Below are 22,147 nucleotides of genomic sequence, written 5' to 3' on the forward strand. Positions count from 1 at the left end.
CCACGAAGCTTCTTTCCACTGGAGGAGGAGACATAATCAAGGGGCATTTAGAGGCCTGGCACAAGGCATCTATAAGGGCTGGGGGATCCAAGCTCTCCCCCTTGCAGCCATTAAATGATTCTATGTGAGTGCCTCAGGATGGGGGAGGCACTGGGAGGCCCACCAGCACACAAAAAAATGAGCGAATGCATCGGCCAGTTAGGCCCGGTCCACTTTCCTTTCAGTCACCATCCTGTACAGGTAGTCCTTGACTTACAACCATAACGAAGCCCAAAACGTCGGTGGCTAAGTGAGACAGTTAAGTGAATGTTGCCCCGTTTTACGACCTTTCTTGCCACAGTTGTCAAGTGGCCAAGCATCTGAATTTGGAGGATGCTGCTGCAACGGTCGTGTGAAAAATGCGTCACAAGTCACTTTTTTCAATGCTGTTGGTAACTTCAAACGGTCACTAAATGAACCGTTGTAAGTCAAGGACTACCTGTACACAGGCCCAATTCCATAATAGTTCAGAAGGTTCCTTCTCAAAAGCATGCGATTTGGAGAAAGGCCCTTCCAAGCTATCTTGATAACAATGGTGTTTGCTAGTTTTTTCTCCCCGAGAGGAAAATGCTACTGAAGCCAGCATTCTGAAAGACTTGGAGCTTCAGCATTTCAAAATGTGGCTGGTGTGACTGCAAACAGTCATTAAACAGCCACTTGTAAGTCCTGAACTATCTATCTGTACTGCAACTTCTGTGGATTCTAGTATATGCCAAGTCAGGTTAAGATGATGAGTTCAAAACATTCTGATTCTTCTGGTAACATGAATCTAATAACAATACAGTGAAGCATTTTTTTTAAAAAAAAGACACTTAAAATCTCAGTTTATGTACTTTAGGCATTCATAGCCCATTTCAGCCAACAAACCAGGAGAAATGAGCTTTTTCTACAATATATTTTTTAATTGTCAACACAAAGAGCAGTTATTTTGGTCTGCCCATCTGGGGGCAAAATTATTTGAACGAAGAACATTTTTAAAAAGTGTAAACTCCTTAGAGTTTATTAGTTTATTGTATAGGAGTGATAGCATCATAAAGTCGCTGTGCAGCCAGCTCGACCATTTCCCGAAGAGTTTCATCATCATCCTCACATCCTGGTTCATGATCAACAGTCTAAAAGAGAACACAACAGAAGCAACGTTAAGTGGGCCTTCATATGTAAATTCCACAGGCCTGATTAGTACCTCAGGCCCGTAACTGCTTGGGAATGCAGGGCCCACTGGCACCATGGCAGCCCAGGATGCATTCCCTGATCTCTTGCATTGGAAAAATATTCTTTATGATAAGTGGCTGCACAAAAGATGTAATCCGAAAAAGAGAAACTACATGCTGAGGAGGGAAATTTGAGTGTTCTCAACATGGGCGTATAAGTTAGCTGCAGATATGTAGTTTGCCAACGCATCATTCTGGGAAAAATAAGCGCCCATGAACTAGAAGGGGTAGGGTGGTTTAGAATATTATGGCAAATAAAGAATTTAAGACAGTGCTGTCAAGGGTAGCATAAGCATTTGAATCAAGCATATCGGGAACATATTCACTGGTCACAAAGCATATTTTTGCTTAGAGAATTTTTTTTTAATTTCCCCTAGCAAATGCATAAAATTTCTGCAGCAAAAACCTTGTCTGGTGTATGCAGACAAGCTGTGAAAACCCAGGAAGCAGATACTCCACATGCTTACAAATGCTTTCAGAGTCCTTTACTGTAAGCTATCTGAAAAATGTTGCTTATGAGATGGAATAACACTGCATATGCTGAACTGAATAACTGATATCTTGTAATCTGTCAGCTCTTAAGAACTCATATTTTGGCATGGTCATTATGCTGTAATGTTCAGTGACAAAAATATTTCTATTAGACTGAAACACATTCCAAGTGCTGGTGGTGAAGCATCAATTATTATAAACCTTCAATGTATTCAATTTACCAAAGTTTTTTCCTATTTTTGTCCTAACTTTTAGGTTTTCCTTTTTTTTAAAGCTATAGGTGTTTCCTAAAGCTTTAAGTGGAGATTACGGTAGTTGACACTTTTACAATTTACAATATTTTCTACTATTGTAGTTGATATCTTAGTAACTTTGAGCAAGTTCTAAAATGACTACTAAATGTTGAAATGCTCTTTCTAATTAAATTATTTAACTGTATTTACCCGTGTATCCAACGAAAGGTTTGCTGTTTTTCCATCCACAGTAATGCTGAGCACATTATCCTTCTTTGTACTTACACAGTCTTCTCCAAATATGTCCCTACAAACAAAAGGCTAAATGTTAGAAATATATACATTCGCTGGCTGCTGTTTTACATTTAGAATAGAGTCTGTTTAAGGAAACTAACACTCTAGTCTTGTAAATTGTTCTTTAAAAGAAAATCCATTCAGTTCAATAGAACATTTATTGAGGATAATTCTGGATATTACCGTAAACCAAGGAGCGCAGTCTATAATCCTTCCTTAAGTGCATAATCATAACTTACTGAAGCATAATTTCCATTTTTTTGTGATAATCTTCTATTTCTTCTTTTTTTGGAATTTTACGCATCATTGCTGAAAAACATAAATTGAGAGTACTGTAATTTAATTACTAATTATGCATTGTCCCCAAGTGCAATGGTTTGTGTCCAAAGGTAGCCAGAATAACTTCCAACCAAACTCCTGAAAGTTGTGCACAGTTGTCTTTCACATAAGAAGAAGAAAGATGTGGGCATACGGACCCAAATTCCTTGAAGTAGGAATGATTTCCCTTATAAAATTTGGTAAATTAAATTGTGCTTGAATCAGATAATTCTGGGAAAAATTAAGACTGTCAGTTATAGACAAGCATAATGATTTCTCATGCACGATAAGCTGTAGAGATACAATGAACCCTTGATTTAATTGAGTAGTAAGGAGGAAGAGATGATTTTTAAATCCAAGTGCCAGTTAAAGACCGAATCAGATGTTTTTGAACCCCAAAACATACTTGCAAAGAAGCAAACAAATTTTTATTGATAATAGGGGTAATATTTTCAAATGCAAACACTGTCTAGACACCTCCACAGATACTGGATTTTGTGGAATAAAACCTTGGAGAGCAGCCCATTATTGACTGAAATTTGGACCCAGAAGATTTTGTCCATTAAATCCAAAGTCTGCCAAATCAAGAGTCTATTGTTTGTTGAATGAGAGACTTGCAAAGAATCAGGAATGTAGACTAGAGGGGGAGGCAAAAAAACTCCATAAAATCTGAGAAGAAAAGTACTTTCGTAACTGCTGCCAAGAAAATTACATGGACATATGAAAGAAGCAACTGGGAACGGACTTTAACATGAAGGAAACTTTTACCTGTATTAAAGAGATCTATTCTTAAATAATATTAATTGCAGCTGAGGTAATCAAGTCAACTAATATTGAAATAAGCTGTTAACACCATCTCCTTCACTGATTTGGGGAATAATCTACTTTAGCCTCAATTACATTAATTTTAAATTGTGCATAGTAGACCATGCTATTGGAATAACAGAAGCACCTGTCAGATTACAAAATTGCCTTGCATCCTTTCAGAACAATGCATACATTTTTGTTTATACCTCTCAATCAAATTAAAAAAGTGAATACCTTTGTGAACCTTGGGATTTGATTGAATTTCTAGAATCACTGTTGTTACGGTATCCGCATACATATCATTGGCAGGATTTGCTACCCACTGAAAAAAAAAGTAAACAAAGTTTGTTTGAATCAAGCCAGACAGCTCCATCGTCTGGCCTCAGAAAAACAAGGAAGATTTGTCCCTTGGGGTTATTTTAATGATTAAATTATTACAATATTACAATATTATTAATATTTAATAATATCAATTATTTAATTAGCAAGATGGCCTGTCATTGTTGCTCCAGTTAACTAGTTCTAGTATTCATTAATTGTGTATCTTGTATTGTATATGAAAAGTATTGTAATTTGTTTGTGGGATTTGTTTTTAAAAGATGGCAATTGAAAAAAATAGTAAGTCTGCCTGCAGCTGAGCATAGCCAGAACAAAACTAGGAATGAAATGGGAAGTTTAAATCATAGACTGTAAGATAAGATGAACTGCACCAGATTCATTTTGTCAATTCTATGCTAATAATATACTGGCACTGGACTGTTTTGATTTACTGCTTTATAAACTACAAGCATCACAAAATGACTGATGACCAGAAAAAGAAGAGCCAGATACTGAAAATCACTGCCATTCTACTTTATATATGATAAGATTGTTTAATTCTCTGTCAAAGCAACTTGCGAGATACTTAAGAAAACCGCCAAATTGTCCTTACCTCAAGCACCACCATGCCTGGTTCTTGGACCACAGTAATGTTTTTAAACACTTTCAAGGCTGGCTTATCCTGGACTTCTATTTCTTTTATGTCCCCTTAAAAAAATACAATAGCAGCAAAATTACAACATGGTTTGTCATGGAACATATATACATATGCACATGCAAACACACTTTCCACTAAATTATTATTCAATAGATGTTTGGACTGCTGGCTCCTGTTTCCTTCTACTGTACACATCCAACAGTCCTGGGAGCAATCCAGCATGGGCAAATAATGACCAGTTTCATGAAGTCCTGGCTGCTTAACCATAGTTTACTGAATAAATGCTGTTAGGCTTGCACATGTTAAATTGCAATGATAGTGTACAAACCATAATACTTGGATTCTAGCAGGACACTAAAATCAGGCAAACTGTTCTACTTTAGCAGATGTGTACACAGTGAATGTGTCAATCGGATATATCCAAAGACAAATTATAAATCATTTTAATTTATAATTTACCTTCTTAATCTTTTTAAAGTAGATCCAAACAGTCAGAAGCTGATGGAATCATCAGTTTTGCAAAACCATCCTTGCTGCGGTGGCTTTGGAATCACAAATATATGGCACAGAATACTGTGATACATTGCATCATCAATTCCAAGGTAGTAAGATGTTCCAGGTCTGCTCTGGAGAGTAGGACCATTGGGCAAATAGCTCTTTCAATCTCTTGCACCCCCTTCCTGATTAACAAATCTCCAATGAGCTTCTGAAGCACCCCAGTCAGTATCTCTTTCAATGCTTGTGAAAGAGCAGCTTACAAGGTAGTCCTCGACTTACAACCAAAAGTGGCACTGGGAGCTCGGTCGTTGAGCAAAATGGTTGTTCATGGCCATTAAGCGAGAAGCCCGCATGACTACTTCGCTCAATGACTGCAATCTCATCACTCCAGGTTGGGATTGCTAAGTGATCTCCCGGGCGGTTAAGCAGACAAGTCCCAGGGAAGAAGAAAGAAGACCTGGGAGAGTCCACTGGGGGCAACTCCTTTACTGGGCTACAGGAACAGAAGTAAGATCTTCAGTGGATGAAGGGGAAGTTCCAGAGGAAATCTGTCCAGTGGGGGGGGGAATCCTTCATTGGGCTGTAGGAACGGAGCTAAAATCCCAAAGGAATTTAACTTTATTCCTGTAGCCTAATGAAGGATTTCCTCCCAGTGGACAGAAGAGAGGGGACATCATCAGGGGGCCAGACATCTCAGCTCAGGGCCAGAGGGGAATCTCATTTCCATGGGATTCCCTCCTGGAAGGCAGCTCCTTCAGCCAGACCCGAGATGAGAGGGAGTCTTCTTGGCCGGCAGCGGTAGCTTACAACCTTCCCTACTTTCTGGAGACGTCAATGGAGAAGATTGCAAATGGCAATCACATGTTCATGGGGGAGTGGGGGGGCTTGGAAACCAGTCATAAATGTGAACAGGTTGCCAAGCTCCACATTGGGATTATGTGGGGGGGGGGCAGAGAAGGGGCGCTTTACAACAGCTAGAAATGCTTTACAGTCTGCCAAGCACCCTTTCCGAGGCCATCGTAAGTTTGAACGGTCCTTAAAATGACTAGTTGCAAGTCTGCTGCTTGGAAGCCCACTTCGATTTTGCTCTGACCTGTTATCCTACGGAATATTAATCATCCCTCTCCCATTACATCTATCCATTCAAATTTTAACTGCAAACTAAATCGTATAAAATGTTAGCAAGCAGAAGAAAATCAGAGGGAAAAGTTGAAGTATTTCATCTACATACCTGTTAATTTTTGCAGGTGATAATGAAGCAGACTGAATGTGCCTGTGTATGGAATAGCTTGTGTCTGTGTCACAGTGCTCATGGCAAGATCTGTGTAATCTTGAACAATTTTAAAAGAAAAAAAAAGACAATATTAATACCTGCCACAGCCTGGGGTCTACATTATTCTTCAATTGATCTAACTAAGACAGCGATGTGAATGTTACTATCTCCTTTCCAGATGTATTTCATTAGAGAGGGTCCATCCATCACATCACTAAAGCAGCAGCTTTAAGAAAACGTAGATATGGCAGAGCTCAGGTGGGTTTCAGGTAGCAATTTGCAGAGCGGTCTTGAAGGGCACACCTTTACTGAAGTGACGCATCCCTTCTTCAAGGCTTTGCGCGGGTGTAATTTTTGGACTTTCATTCCACAGAACTGTTTTAGTCTTAACTGATTTTAGAGCCCTGCAGAATATTTTAGTTTGGAATTTTTCTTTTTTTAAAACTAATAGCCTAATTGCATAAACTACAGTGATTTACTGTATTACATAAATAATTAAATCTATAAACAGTATAGTTTTTAAATTTATGAATATGAAATCACTGTCATGACTGAATATTCACAGTCCAAACTGAGGAATAGGAATTTAGAATAAGGAACACACATTTGGCTTATTAAAAATATATGAAGTATTGGATATTGGGGTGGCGGGGAAGGATAATCTTTACTTACTGGACAGATCACAAGGAGACAGAATATGATAGTTAAAGTTTCTTTTAACTAGTATTCCTGAAACTCGCTGTCCCTGTTCCGGTTTCTTATCAGCTAGAGAACCCATTACCTGAGGAAAAAGTACAAAATTGTGGCTATTAGGAGAGATTACAGAAAGGTGAATCAAATATATAACCTCTATTTAAACAATTGAAGATAACATTTTAACCTGCATGTTTCCCTATTAGGCTCATGAATAAGCATCTGTAGGTAAATGTATAGAATGACTTTAACACCATTTAAATATTTAACAGTGATACTAATGAAGTATACAACATCCTTTAAGGTCTTCCATTTTTTTGACTGACAAATGGATGCTTTGCTAAGAATCCCAGATGCTAGTTCCCAGTTTTATACTTTTATCACGGATTTGTCCCTGTTTTAGAAAACAGTGTATCTCAAATTGCTCCCCCCTCAATATTATCAGTCCAAATATGCCTGTTTGGCCGTTCGATGTCAATTTCAAACAACAAAAAAAGTTTCTACCAATTGCACCCTATAAGAGTCAACCGAACATTCTGAACACTCTGAATTTTACTACTTTCATCCTCCATCCATTCAATCCGTGTTTCTACCACTGGAGAAAAAGCCCTATTCATTCCACAGTAGTTTATATAGTTTGTTATTCCTATATCGGACAAGAGTGGGCTAAATATGTTTTAAATAAAAAATAATAATGACCTTTAACAAAGATCCAGGAAAAGATTCTTTTAACAGAGCAAAGAAAAGATTAGCAATCACCTTGGCAAGTTTTTCTCCTCTGAAATTTAGAGTCACAGCTTCGGTATTTCTAGGATTGTGGACCTCTATGTGAACTTCATCGTTATCTTCATATTCACGTATTAAGGCAGCTTTCAGCCTGGCCATTTCATTCTGCTCACCGTGCACCAATATCTGCGTGACAAATTTACACTAGGAACATGCTAGTGAAATACGAGCGCGCGCAATTAAGAAGGTCATTCTTCAGGTAAGAGGAGGAAGAAAGAGAAGAGAAAGCAGTACTACTACGTGCAGAGTATGATTTTAACAGCTTAATGTACCATTTTTCTTGTACTGAATTATATCTTCCTGGTCCTCAAATGTTACTATTCTTTTCCACCTTTCTCATTCTGTTCTCAGCACCCTAACCCCAGATAAGAATGGAAAATGAAAAAAAAGGGGGGGAAGGGATATCCCTCAGTTCTGTTTTTCCAAAAAATAGTCCCCAAAAGCCCTTCCATTTTTAGACAGTGAAATGGGCTGTAAGAAAGTGGTGGTGGACAAGTGCTGAAATGAAAACCCTCATTTTTTAAAAACATTCTGATACCTCATTCTATCGTATTCTATTGTATCATTCAGGTGTTCACGTTTTTTCTTCCTTGGAACTTGTTTCCAAAGTATTATCTCAATATGCACCATAACATTTCTTGAAGAATCAGTTTTAAAATAATATTTTTGACAAAACAGTTGAATAGGAATGATAGATGTGGTATTAAATATGGCTGATGGTAAATTAGTACAGGAAAGGAGGAGGTTAATATTAGATTGAGCTAAGCTGATCAATACTTGTTCTATGTCTTGAAAAGAATTTAGAGACCAACCACGTGGGGGGGCTTGAGTGCCCGAATAAACTCGCTGGTTTGCTGGTAATCTGTGTGAGCAGAGAAAGAAATGTAATCCACAGACATCTTCAGTGGTAGCTTCTGTCCTGACATTGTTGTAATTTCTTCAGGCTCAGACATGATATGCTGCAACAGCAGAAAATACACAATTTCCAACTATATTTTATTATTTCATTTACAACACAAAAATATAATAAATTGAACATGCATTTTAAACACCTAGCATAACAGTTTTTGGGCACCAGTCTGGTCAGGTTACCGAGTTTAACATCTCAAGGATTCTGCCTTTCACTACAAAATACACAGGTGCGATAGAAATACACACAAAGAACTTACTATAATAACCGGAGAGGATCCAAACAATTGTTTACCGAACTACAGTGAGTTACTAGACACGATCAAGACAAAGAGACTTGATGTATGTTAATTTAACTAGTGCATGCACAGGAATACCACCAGGGAATGACATAGGCCACTGACTGGCAACAAAGGTGAGATAATCTTTCTTGGATGAGCTCCTAAATTCTCTGTGTGATGCTACAAATAGTGCTTTGGTGTGCATTGTTTATACCTCTTTACAGAGCATATGAGATTATGCAGACCATTTAATCATTTTTCAGACATCTAGTCTCCTAAGAGATATGCCTGTCTCACAGATTAAGGAATTAATGTCTGGAACCCCTTAATCATATCTAATTGTTGGGTCCTTGGTGCTCTCTGAGTGCACTGATGATGTCACCTAGTTTGGTAATAAAATGTCTGTAAGAAAACAACTAAGCTCAGAGAGCAGCAAGGACCCCACAGTTCAACCTTGAGCTACAAATATCCCCGGCTTTCGTGCCTAATTATTATACAGTTAAGTTTTACCATTTGTCACATAAACTGTAAAGCAAAAATGAACATTTAATATAAAATAAATACATAAATAAATAAGTCTGTATCTGTATCAATGTAAGTATACTGTGCATATTGTGCACTGCCATGCTACCAAATTTATTCGATTAAACTAAGTATGGGCTGTCTTTGAAGCACCAGCAGAATACTCAAGCACTAATGTCTTCCGCATAGTACAGAGACAAGACCTCACCTTGGCAAGTGTTCCTTCCACACAATAACCTGCTATGATGACTCCATTTCTCTTATCAGTGCACCAGCTCTCAAATAATTCTCTGGATAAGCCACTCTGCATCATACCAGGGGAAGCCATTACCACACTGGGGCCAATGTCATCAAAATGATCCATGCTCTATGCAAGAAAGAAGGAAAACGTCTGGTGTGGTACCTCCATTTGTAAGAAACGGATTCTATATAAGGACTGGGGGTTCCATATATTTGGGCTGAGTCTGCACGCCATGAGTCCCAGAAAGATGCCTATCATTCAAATGTTCACAGCTAAGAGTAGGTTCCCCGACCTCTGGTCCGCAGCCCGGAGACATGCTGCGCAAGTGGTGGGCAAAGGCAGTTGCACACAAAGCTGCATTTGCAGAAACCATTACCTCTCACCCCTCCCGCCACTGGTCCAGAAAGGTTGGGGACTGCTGCAGTACACTACAAGAATTACAGGAAGAGCTCTTAATATCTGTAACCTCAAGAGGGTACTCTAATCCCGCCTTCAGCAAAGGGCAGCCAAAGTTTTTGGCAATCGGAAGGACTCTCTCATAACCTAAATATATTAGTTACGGTTAATGAGCTGTTTTTCTGATTGCTCAAGATCTCAAAATGTAAATTTATGCTGGAGCAGAGAAGGGGAGAAGGCAACTGTGCACTTGAGATATTTATGAGTGACTAGATTAGGGCAATTAAGGAGCCCAACCATAAGCCAGATTTATTCGGAACCGATTTGCATGTTCTGCAGCAATACACTTGTTCACACCAACCTTCAGATTGCTAATATGCTTGAATACAAATGGGTTGTTGATATTGATTTGCTTGCGGATTTTATCATTCATGGCATTGACGTAGGTCTGATACACCGCCATGCACTTCTTTGCCAGGGAAGAAGCATAGTATATAGGAATCTCATGTAGTTCGGGGTGATTTTGCCAGTATTCATCTAAATAGATATATATAAGAAACGAATATTAGAAACTGTAAAATATCTGAGTTTTGGGGAAAAAAATACCTGCAAAACCAGTATCGTTTCGCAATGTAACATTTAAACTATGGGTAGTCCTCAGTGTATGACCCACACTGAGTCCAAAATTTCTGTTATTGAGTCATTTGTTAAGTAAGCTTTGCCCTATTTTACGATTTTTCTTGCCAGACTTCTTAAGTGAATCACTGCAGTTGATAAGTTAGTAAACTGGTTGCTAAGTGAATGTGGCTTCCCCATTGACTTTGCATGTAAAGTCACAAAAGGGATCACATGACCTTGGGGCACAGCAACGGTGATAAATGTGAACCAGTTGCTAAGTATCTGAATTTTGATCACATAACCATGGGGATGCTGGAAAGGTCATAACTGTGAAAGACGATCATAAGTCACATTTTTCAGTCCGGTTGTAACTTTGAACAGTCATTAAATGAACTGTTATAAGTTGAGGACTACTTGTATACAGATTATACTGTGACCCTAAACTTACTTTCTTAAAAGGCCATCAATTTCGTTCAAAGTAATTCCATTGGATATAATGGCATATACTTCAATCTTAAATCAAATTTCAATTATCACAACAACAAAGCTCTTTAAATTAAGAATGTAACAAAAAAGAACAGTAAAAGCATAACATCAGCAAAGATAGATATTTAGAGAAAGTTTTTATCTAATTTTCTGTGTAGATACATAGGTCACAGAATTTTACAACTAAAAGGAAAAACAAAAACAAAGCCTAAACAGGAGCCAGTTGCTTTATCAGGTACAAATTTTGCTGAAATGTAGTATAAGTGTCAAATCCTAGGGTGACCAAATTACTTTTAATATTACCAAATCATTGTAATGGTGACTTTATTTATTTTGAATATTTCGTCACCAATCATCTAATACTAAGCAGCTTATAGCCATAACATCCAATACATAGCATTATAATTACCCCAATTGTTAAATAATACAGGCAATCTTTAAGTTATTATCAGTCATTTAACAACCAATCAAAGTTATGATGGCCTCAGAAAGAGGGCTTTGTGGTCTATAAAGCACTCCCAGCTGTTATAAAGCCTAGTGCCACTCCTCACTTCTTGGGATTATGGTCATTAAACAGACTGGTCACATAGGTATCTCACTTAATGACTGCTTTGCTCAATGACCAAGATTCCGATTCCAATTGTGGTCATAGGTCCCTGGTATCTGTACAAGCATGCCTTAACATCCACAGCTGTGATTAAGAAGTCCATTGCTAAGTGCTGCGGTTGTTAAATGGGACATCACATAACAATTTGTGATTTTACTACTGGCTTCTCCATTGACTCTGCTTGTCAGAAGCCAACAGTGAAGGTCACAAATGGCAACCACGTGACTATGGGATGCTGCAAGAGTTATAAATGCTTGCTGGCTGGGAAGCCCCTGAATCATGGTTACATGACCCAGAGCATTCTGCGATAATTGTAAGGGCAAGGATGACTTTTGTCAGCGTCATCATCATAAATTTGAATGATCACTAAACAGGGCAGACATTGAGGACTGTCTGTATTCATCAGCATAAACCATCATAAAACCATAAAAAGTATAATGCTTTATAGTTCAACATCAAAATAGCCGGATTTATTCCAAGCTCAGGTGCATCTCCCATTCTTGCCTGAGTTTTTTTCCAAATGTATCCCGGAGGAGGCACGTTTTTAAAAGCTCCTTAAAATGAGGTTGTGGATTGTCTTCTAGGAAGGCGTTCTACAGGAAGGGAGCTCCTGTAAGTCTCTTGTCACAAATCTTGAGAAGCAGGGACTCTCAGCCAGCGTTATCCAGAGATACCTTGGGTAGACAGACTCTATTTGGAGTAGGCAGTCTCTAAAATAGCGACTGTCACAATGGACTTTAAAGGTTATCATCAGCATCTTGAATCGACACTGGAAACAATGTATTGCCAGCCAACATAGCTCCTTCAGTATTAGTGTTGTATGACAACTCTGGACTGTCCAGTGTTAATATGAAAACTGGGTGATCTTCAAAGGCAGCTCCATGTAGAATCGCCTAATATTTTAAAAAAAGGCTATTTGCCCTTCAAGAGTTAAGAATTCCAATTTTCTCTATCGTTACATCCAGAGATACAGATATGCTAAGGAAACAATTTGTAAGTGTTAAGTTACAAGTATTCAGTAAAGGCATACCCAAAATCAAAAGCAATTCTTGAGCTCTTCCCAAAGCAAACACAGGAATGAGGCCCCTTCCTCCTCTGTTTACAATATCATGTACAGTGTTACAGAATCGAGCCTCTCGCTCCTCCCGTTTCTCATGGATATGGGTGCCATATGTCGATTCCTAGATAAATAGTTGCACAATTACAACACCAAATACACACACATAATAGCCATCTTCGATTCTTATGAGTTCACTGTGCAAAAAAAAATCTCTAACCCGGGTTGATCGTGGTAAAATAAAACTGATGCTCCCAAGTGTTAGCCATTGACGAAGTGCTTTACAGTCCAAGCAAACAATGGATGGCCTTCGGAGCAAATGGCTCCTTTGAATGATGATTGTTACTGAATCATAAATAAGGGATAGCTAAGTCCCAGTGTCTGAAAGTGACTTCATCTTTAGCTAACCCAAAAGATAAGACACAAGTCACTGAAGAAGGAGCACTAGACCGAGGCTGTCCACCCCACAGTATGGCAGGGGAATTATCCAGAAAAACAAGAGTATATGTACATCTAAATGAATAGATGTACCTACCAGGATACATTAAAGGAAGAAACTTACAATGATGAGAATATCAGGCTTAATATTGGGAATCTCAGCTGCCATCAAATGCCTGTCTTCTTGTCTTGAGAAGTCACCTGTGTATAAAAGCTTTAAGAAAAAAGTAAAATGACATTGTAATTATATGATCAAATAACAAAAAGATCAACTGTCTGATCCGTGTCTTTTGGTTTATTACCATAGCATCTCCAAAAGTGTACTGCTGTTAACACTATGGATTAAAGTGTATTGTGAATTAACAGTAAATGCTTCACAAGGGACCAATTTGGCAGAGCAAGATATAATTTCAAGCACAGAGTTCTGGTATTGTTTAGATTTCTTTCCTTTCAGTGCTAAAGGGGACAGCTTGTATCATGGGCCTTTCCTCTTCCAAATTGCTGGCGTAAGAGAAAGATGACCTGGAATACCAAATCTAGTTCCTCTGAAATGGCAAACTAGCAGAGGTGCAGAGATTTCTCCACGTTCTAGGGAAATACCTTCACTCCGGCTATCTCAATCATAAACATGGCTGCTCCCAGGACATGTCCAGCGTGGTAACACCAAAATTTGATGCCAGCCACTTCTTTTACTTCATGAAAGTTTATTGTTTCAATTTTCTCCATGCTTTCTTCCAGGTCGGTCTCTGTGTATAGCATATCATCTGCAGAGATATTGCTAAATAAAATAATAAGGCAGATCATCATCTTAGTCAACCGTTTTTCAGATTTATTTTTAAAACAGGGCAGGGCCTGAAAATACTCACATAATCCAAAGTTAAAGTCCAAAATTCATATTATTTTAGGGTCATTTTTTTCTTACACTTTAAAAAGATTAACTTACCTGACTTTGACATAATCTGAGAGCAGCCATCTATAAATTGCTTTTGTAGCGTGGGTCATGAAAGTTCTTCCTTTAAAGCTTGTTTTTTGTAGAAACCATGGCAATGCCCCACAGTGATCCAAATGGAAACTGAAATAGTTAAAATAAAAAAAATTGGGGGGTAGTGGGTGGGAACTGAAGTACATGCTAGGACAACCTACAGATAAGACAAATTTTAAAAAATTATTATGTTATTAAAATACTTAAACACAATGAGAACCCATCTGTTATACTTCTTCAGCATTAAAAATTCATTCTGGCAAATCCAATAAACATTCTACACATCAGCTCTGCAACATTTACAGGACTGGGATTGGCGAGGAAGGGTACAACCCATTACATTTCTAAGAACAAAACAAGGTTTCAAGCCTATGGATAAATTCTGAGGCTCCACTTCTGTCTGATTTTGGTCTGTTTCTAGATTGAAAGAGGAGCGGTCCAGGCAGAAATGTTTCAGAGCGAAAGCCAATGACACGCAGCAGTGATCTAGGGAATGTATTGAAGGGAAGGAACTGGGAAAATTGGGAAGACTGGGAAAATGGGTGGGCTGATTTGGACAGTTGCCATCAATGTCCTTGGTCTGAATGCATTCTGTTCAACTGGTCTGCCCAACCTTGGCCCGCTCCTTTCAAGTCTTTCCATTCCCTACTCTCCTCTTAGCTGTGACTCCAGACAAACTCTTTGGTTTCAACTACATTGTACGAATTAAGAAAAGGCAGGCTCTAGGAAGTTCAAGGCAGTGGATAGGTTGGTTAAATATGCCGTCTTTAAGGCCAAGGACAGTGATGACAGCAGGAGATGGAGCAAATCAAGGGAGGCAGGAAACCAAGTTGCTTGGACAATCAGTGGCAAGTCACACAGAGCAGGATGGGAAAGAACCAAGAGAGAGGCAGCCTTTCCTTATTCTCCCTTTAAGATAGGAGTGTCAAAATGCCGGCCCGCAGGTCGGATGCGTCATCGGTAAACCATGCCCACCCCATTGCCGGCAATGGCGAAAAAGCTTGATACGTTGTGTGACATCACATGACACTGCGAGTTTGACACGTCTGCTTTAAGACCACTCTAGATTTGGTTTTGGCCCAAACCCAGAACATTCCAGGTTTTGATTCTGCCAAATTGCAGCCCTCCCAGAACAGTTTGGCAGAACTTCAAAAACACAATGTATTTGTTTTGGCTTTAAAACACACACACACACACTTCCATGCCTAGCCATACCCAGCAGCTGTGGTTTCTATGCTGGATCCAGAAACAGTTTCTTGAGGCCTACAGCTGCCGAGGTAGCGCTAAAAGGGCAAGGTGAATCATACATCACTTACTGACTTATCAAAAGGAGGTCAGTCTCAGCTGGATCTATAAGATCAATGTAAGGAAGAGCATCCATTCCTTCTAAGCCAGGATGAATTCCACAGTCAAGCTGAAAACGTATAGTGAAATCAAGAAGAATATTACTAATAAATTAGATGTATATACACATGTACATCCTATGCTATCAAAGTCAAACTAATGAAGCTTATACTGCATATTTAATGTTTTATAACATTATTCTGATTTTAGGATTTGGATGTGATTTTCACATGTTAGTAATAAGCAATTGTGCATATCTGGGCCAGGGTGCTACAGAAAAAAAAAAAGAAATGGAATAGAAATTGTCTGTGAAATTAACAGTAATGAAGGTGTGATGAATTTTAATACTATTTGCCCTGAATATAGTATGCAAGTAATACTGAAATAAACTCTAAGCTATACAATGAATAGCTTTAAACTGAAATTTCATTAAAATGAAACATTATTAAAACATTCTTATCTTTGTATGACTAACAAAAAATGGATTAGCCAAGATAAATACTTCAAAATTTATTTCCTTGCTGACAGGCCAACAAGAATGTAGCAGTGCAAGTGTGTTTTTTTTCCAGCACAGTCCCCTCATGCCCAACCCTGCTAGGCATATGATGATTTATTTATTTTTAATTTTTTTTATTTTAATTCCATTTATATCCCGCCCTTCTCCAAAGACTCAGGGCGGCTTACAAGCTTAGCAGTAGCCTTCATTCTATGTATATGCCTGCTTATTAGGGCTTTCACACACACCCCCAAGTGGCACACACCCAAGGATGGAAGGCTGAGTCAACCTTGAGCCTGGTGGGATGCGAACCTGCACTAATTGCAGGCAGCTGGTGTTACTTAAGGAGGCATTAGCCCACTGCTCCACCAAGGCTCTTGGTGATAGCCTACATATTGGGTTTGGCACCCCAGCATGGGTCCACATTCCTGCACAACTCAGGAGTAAAGGCCAACATAGGGCTAGGCAATTATACTTCGCAGGTTACGAAGCTAATCATAGATCCTATCATTTCTGGGAACAAGGCACAACCAATGTATATAATAGTGCAAGTGCCAAATTCCTTGAGCACGTTGGTTGGGATAGGTTAGAGCAAGAAACTGTTAACACTGATCCTCTAGTGTTTGAGGACTCCCATGATAAAATACCTAGAGATGATAAGACATCTTCTGCATCTGCAAAAGATGAAGATGCGATAGGGGAGATAAAAGAGGAAACAGAGGAAATATCAGTACAAAGCCCTGTACTTCCTAGGCCAGGGGTGTCAAACTCAATTTCATTGAGGGCCGCATCAGCATTGCGATTGCCCTCAGGGGGCTGGGTGGGTGTGGCCTGGGTGGGCGTGGCCTACTGGGTGGGTGTGGCTAGAGTGCATACTGGGGTTTTTATTTTTAGGGATAATTTAATCTTTTTTAATTGTTTTTTAACGTTTGTATTTTGTATTGGTTTGATTTTAAAATACCCTGTAAACCGCCCTGAGTCCTTCGGGAAAGGGCGGTATATAAATCTAATAAAATAAATATGGCTTACTGGGTGGGCATGGCCAGCTCTACATCGTTCGCATCAAGGGTGCCTATGGGGGCCTGGGCAGGAGTGGGACAGATCTGAGGATCTCTGGCAGAAGGAGGGTCTCTGGGCCAGGGCCAAGGCAGTGGGGGCTGTTCCCTCACTGTTGCCAGGATGGCTTTGCGGGCCGCATGAAACCACTTCGCGGGCCGGATCTGGCCCCCGGGCCTTGTGTTTGACATGTCTGTCCTAGGCGTTCAATGCGCATCAGATGTCCACCTGATCGCTATGAAGCAAGTGTAATATACCAAGTTGATTTAGAGCCTTCTAACTATGATGAGATCAGGATGTATCCTGAAAAAGAACAAAAAGCATGGAAAGCTGCAATGAATAGGGAGTTGAAGTCTTTGCAGGATCTTAAGGTCTATGAGAAAGCAAAGCTGCCACCTGGTGAGCAAGCTATAGGATGTAAATGGATTTATAAAATAAAGAAGGGAGTAGATGGAACTGTAACCCATAAGGCACGTTTGGTTGCACAAGGTTTTGCCCAAACTACTGAGGATTATGATGAGGTGTTTGCACCCAGTCTGAGGGCAACTACTTTGAGAGCAGTTTTGGTGTGGGCAGCTAAAAACCAATATGTAGTAAACCATGTGGATGTGGAAACTGCATACCTGCATGCTCCATTGCAACATACTATTTATTTAAGAATACCACTAGGATTGACTAATAATAGAGAGCACGATTGTTGGAAATTAAAGAAAAGCCTCTATGGATTAAAACAATCTGGTTATGAGTGGAATAAATGTATAGTCAATGAGTTGAGTGCAATAGGTTTTATAGCCAGTAATGCTGATCCATGTTTGTTTAGGAGAAAGCACAATGGAGTATTATCTTTTCTTCTATTGTTTACTGATGATATTGCAATCATAACAAAAACTGAGCTAGAAGCTAAGGACATCATTTCAAGATTGCAAAACAAATTTACAATTAGGAACCTTGGAGAAATAAGCCACTATTTGGGGTTAGATATTGTGAAAACGAATAGGGGTTTTAAGGTTTCGCAAGCCAGTAAAATATCTCAGTTGTTAAAGAGATACAACATGGAGCTATGTAAATCAGCAAAAACTCCAATGGCTATGGATTTTAAGGACACTAATGTTGAGAGTCCTGTATTTGATAAGACTATGTACCAATCCTTAATAGGTAGTCTTATGTATCTGAGTAATTGGACTAGACCAGATCTCTTATAGTGTGAACCAATTAGCCAGATACAATAATGAACCAACTGTGAGACACTGGCAAGCAGCTAAAAGGGTATTGAGATATCTGAAGCAGTCTATTCACTACTCGTTATACTTAGAGCCAAATCATGAGTTAATCCTTATAGCATATGCAGATGAGAGTTTTGCCTCTGAGACAAGCACTCGTAAATCAACTTCAGGATTGGCTATAATGTTGGGTGATTCTTTGATTGGATGGAAGTCCATCAGGCAAAAGCACATAAGCCTGTCTACAATGGAGGCTGAATTCTCATGTCTATCAGTGTTATGTACAGAACTGCTAGTGTACAAACAATTATTGTTGGATATGGGTTTAACTGTAAATGATCCATTTATTGTGTATGAGGACAATCAGGCTGTGATAAAGATGGCAAACAATGCTGCAGTAAGAACAAGATCCAAACATACAGATCTTTGTTATTTGAATGTAAGACAAATTTGAATGTAAGATAAATTAATACAGCTAGAGTATGGCCCATATGATGTAAATATTGCAGACCATTTTACGAAGGTACAAAGTGCTGTGAAACACAATGCTAATTGTGAAAGAATGTGCATAAGATTGCAAATGTTATATATTATCCTACCCAAAGGGGAGAATGTTAGGCATATGATGATAGCCTACATATTGGGTTGGAAATATATAAGCCATGATGATGTTGTAACTTTAAGAAGGTAATTGATCCATGGGCGTGTGAGGTTGCTCATGGCCATAAGAGGGAACTAGATTCTCTCTCTCACTGGATCTCTCTGAATATCTGAATTTGCTGATCGCTCTATTATTGCTTTTTTGCTCTGTATCTGCATAACTGTGTTTTTGACCTCTGGACTGGTAAGAAGACTTTGTATTAGGATTTGTACTTGGACTGTTATTTTTGTATATGACCTGGACTGTTTATTTTCGACCGTGCATTTTTGTTCTTACACCACCTCAAAGTAAAATACTTTTTGCTTTTACAACTCAGTGTACTCTTGTGGTTACTGTGATCTTTTACTGCTCTCAATACCCTTCCTTGTCTGTGCAACTCCTTGGTAGCACAAGGAGACCTCTGCACAACAATACCTAACAAACCCAACAATGTTAAAGATGATGTAAGTCCAAATGGAGGCTGCCCAGATTAGATTGGGATTCATGGGATAATTTAAGGACTTTCTTTTAAAAAAATATTTTTATTGAAGAAATTTTAACAAAGTAAAAACCATAAAAGAAGCTAAGGATCTACCTTGATAATTCTAAACTTCTTTCTCAAAATACATATATTTGGGGGGTAAGAATTCAGAACATACACTTAAGTGAGAACACTGAATAATATATTCTCAGTAAATTTTATATTGTGAACAGAAAAGCATAAACAGCGAAATATGGTGCCTGAAGTTGTATAAGAAAACCCTTGGGTAGTTGCTCTCTTGAAATCTAGCCACAACTGAATAAGCTGTTACTTTTATTACAGGACATGTGAGTATATTTTACTACAAATTATAATCATATGCAACATATCACTTTATAAAAACCTTTATTCTTAAAAGCTATTTTAATATAAAACTGTTATTAATATTGTCCAGAGGTAATGGATAACAACAGACACACATCTGAGTAACAAGAAAATTAAAATTAAGAATTTTACAAATAATGTGACAGAAAAATTACCATTATCTTCCTTCCTTTAAATTCCAAAACAATACATGATCTTCCTACTTCCTGCCCAGCACCTCTGTAAAAGTTGTTAAAGGAAGTTAAAAAAAGTCATTAGTTTATTAAAAATTAATAAACAAACCATGTATTCAAGCAAACTGAGATCTTTACATTAACTCAATAATCTTATTTGGGCAGAACAGTATAACTTATTTAAAGAACCCTTGGCTCTGTGAATCATAAGGTCTCTAAACTCTGAACTCTTAAGTCAGGTTTATTTAAATGACCTAAATTACATCATGACATTGCCTTTTTCATTCAACTACAATTAGAATCAATCAAAGTTTATCTAATTTTGGCTATGTAGTACCAAAACCAGAAACAGAGGTAACCTAAATTTGCTATGCATTCTATGCTAGACAGGCTTTGGGAAATCAATGCTAAGTTATTGATCAGGTTTGGTTTTTTTGTAGATATTTTGCACCACATCCCAGCAATTGCACAACTTTTGAAACTTCTGAAGCCTCACTTGGGTGCGGAACAAAATTTCTGCAAACCCTCCTCCCCCCCCATCGATACCTGAGGCCCACAGAACCCAAAGATTAACAGTACATAACAAAACCTTCTTGCATAGGTTTCCAGGTTGCAAAAATCCAAACATTACTAGATGGCAGCAAAGAGAAATTTGTGTCTTACTCTGCAGTCATCTAGTAGTCATTCAGGTTTTTGCAGAGCAATTCAAAACCTGCATCAATTTTCAAAGAAAAACAAGGTACTAATAGTTTCACCATCTAGAAACAAAGTGCTTATTTCAGAAGATATGCAGGAGCGTCTGTGAGCATTTAAATGATTGTAAGACAGACTAATATTCCATTTGGAAAACATGTAGAGAATTTGAATTATCTCAACAATAATCTCTCCTACAATCAGGCAGCACACAGCCTTTCAAAGGTATATAATCTGCTTTTCTGACTTTTAGTGATCTGAGGCAATGCAAAAATATGACACAAAACAGAGCTGAAAGTTAATCTGCATTGAGAGCCAAACTAGTTCCTAATAATTATTAATCATATACCCGGACAAACTCAAAAGCAAAACTTTATTCCAGTTTACTATACAGGTAGTCCTTGACTTACGACTGCAATTGAGCTCAAAATTTCTGTTGCTAAGCAAGACAGTTGTTAAGTGCGTCTTGCTCCATTTTATGATTTTTCTTGCCACAGCTGTTAAGTGAATCATGGCAGGTGTTAAATTAGTAACATAGTTGTTAAGTGAATCTAGCTTCCCCAGTGACTTTGCTTGTCAGAAAGTTACAAAAGGGGATTGCTTGACTGAGTGCTAAGGGGTAAGGCTAAGTGCTTGTTGTTGTTGTTAGCTGCGAAGTCGTGTCCGACCCATCGCGACCCTATGGACAACATTCCTCCAGGCCTTCCTGTCCTCTACCATCTTCTGGAGTCCATCTAGGCTCATGCCTACTGCTTCAGTGACTCCATCCAGCCACCTCATTCTCTGTCGTCCCCTTCTTCTATTGCCCTCGATCTTCCCCAGCATTAGGCTCTTCTCCAGGGAGTCCTTCCTTCTCATTAGGTGGCCAAAGTACTAAAAAATCCTTCACTCCCAGTTCAATTTTGTACAGATATCTTGACAATAGGATACCATTAGGCCATTGTTGTTGTTTTTTTCTCAATTTCCCAGCTATGGCCTAAACAGCTATTGGATTTCTTTACTATTTGGATTTCTTCATCCCGGCTTAACTCTCTGCGATCAGCCAAGATGGGCTAGGTGGCGCCCCTTGCTGAACACTAGGCAGCATATCTAGAGATGTCCTTCATTTTCCCTCAAAATGACAGGAAAAATCCCCATAATTATACAGTCCCCATCTCCAAAGGTTATCCAACCCCGAGAAAGCCTCGATCAATCATCCTATTTCTGATAACACCCTCAACGCAGGAGGGGGGCGCGGACGGAACTCCGAGGACCAAAGCTTTGCCGTCACTCACAAGGGCCGAATCAGCAACTGGTCGCTCTCCTCAGCCGGCACGAAGGCTTCGGTTCTCCTCCTCGTCGACATCTTTAGCAGGGACTTTCATCGGCAGTCGTACATCGCTGAACTACCCGTTCCTAACCTTTAATGCTCTCTCACTCGCTCGCTCATACACACGCGTGCGCACGCGCACTGCCCTAAAACAACCGGAAACATGACATTTACCTCGCTTTACCTTTGAGGGC

At 38.9% G+C, this 22,147-nt stretch overlaps 1 protein-coding gene across 1 annotated transcript; it reads right to left on the reverse strand.

Moving 5' to 3' along the window:
* Window positions 1–855: 855 nt before the first annotated feature.
* Window positions 856–22,100, reverse strand: CPSF3 (cleavage and polyadenylation specific factor 3). Its single transcript, XM_081345214.1, has 18 exons — window positions 21,919–22,100; window positions 19,934–19,997; window positions 15,474–15,571; window positions 14,119–14,247; window positions 13,776–13,953; window positions 13,300–13,389; window positions 12,711–12,861; window positions 10,331–10,506; window positions 9,541–9,699; window positions 8,433–8,579; window positions 7,594–7,746; window positions 6,814–6,922; window positions 6,100–6,198; window positions 4,326–4,420; window positions 3,629–3,716; window positions 2,509–2,578; window positions 2,186–2,282; window positions 856–1,151 (listed from the first exon to the last, which is right to left on the reverse strand). The coding sequence occupies exons 1-18, from the start codon at window positions 21,987–21,989 to the stop codon at window positions 1,047–1,049; spliced, it is 2,079 nt and encodes a 692-aa protein (XP_081201340.1). The 5' UTR covers window positions 21,990–22,100; the 3' UTR covers window positions 856–1,046.
* Window positions 22,101–22,147: the final 47 nt, after the last annotated feature.

The sequence above is a fragment of the Vipera berus genome (assembly GCF_964194415.1).
Source record: "Vipera berus genome assembly, chromosome: 1".
NCBI lineage: Eukaryota > Metazoa > Chordata > Lepidosauria > Squamata > Viperidae > Vipera > Vipera berus.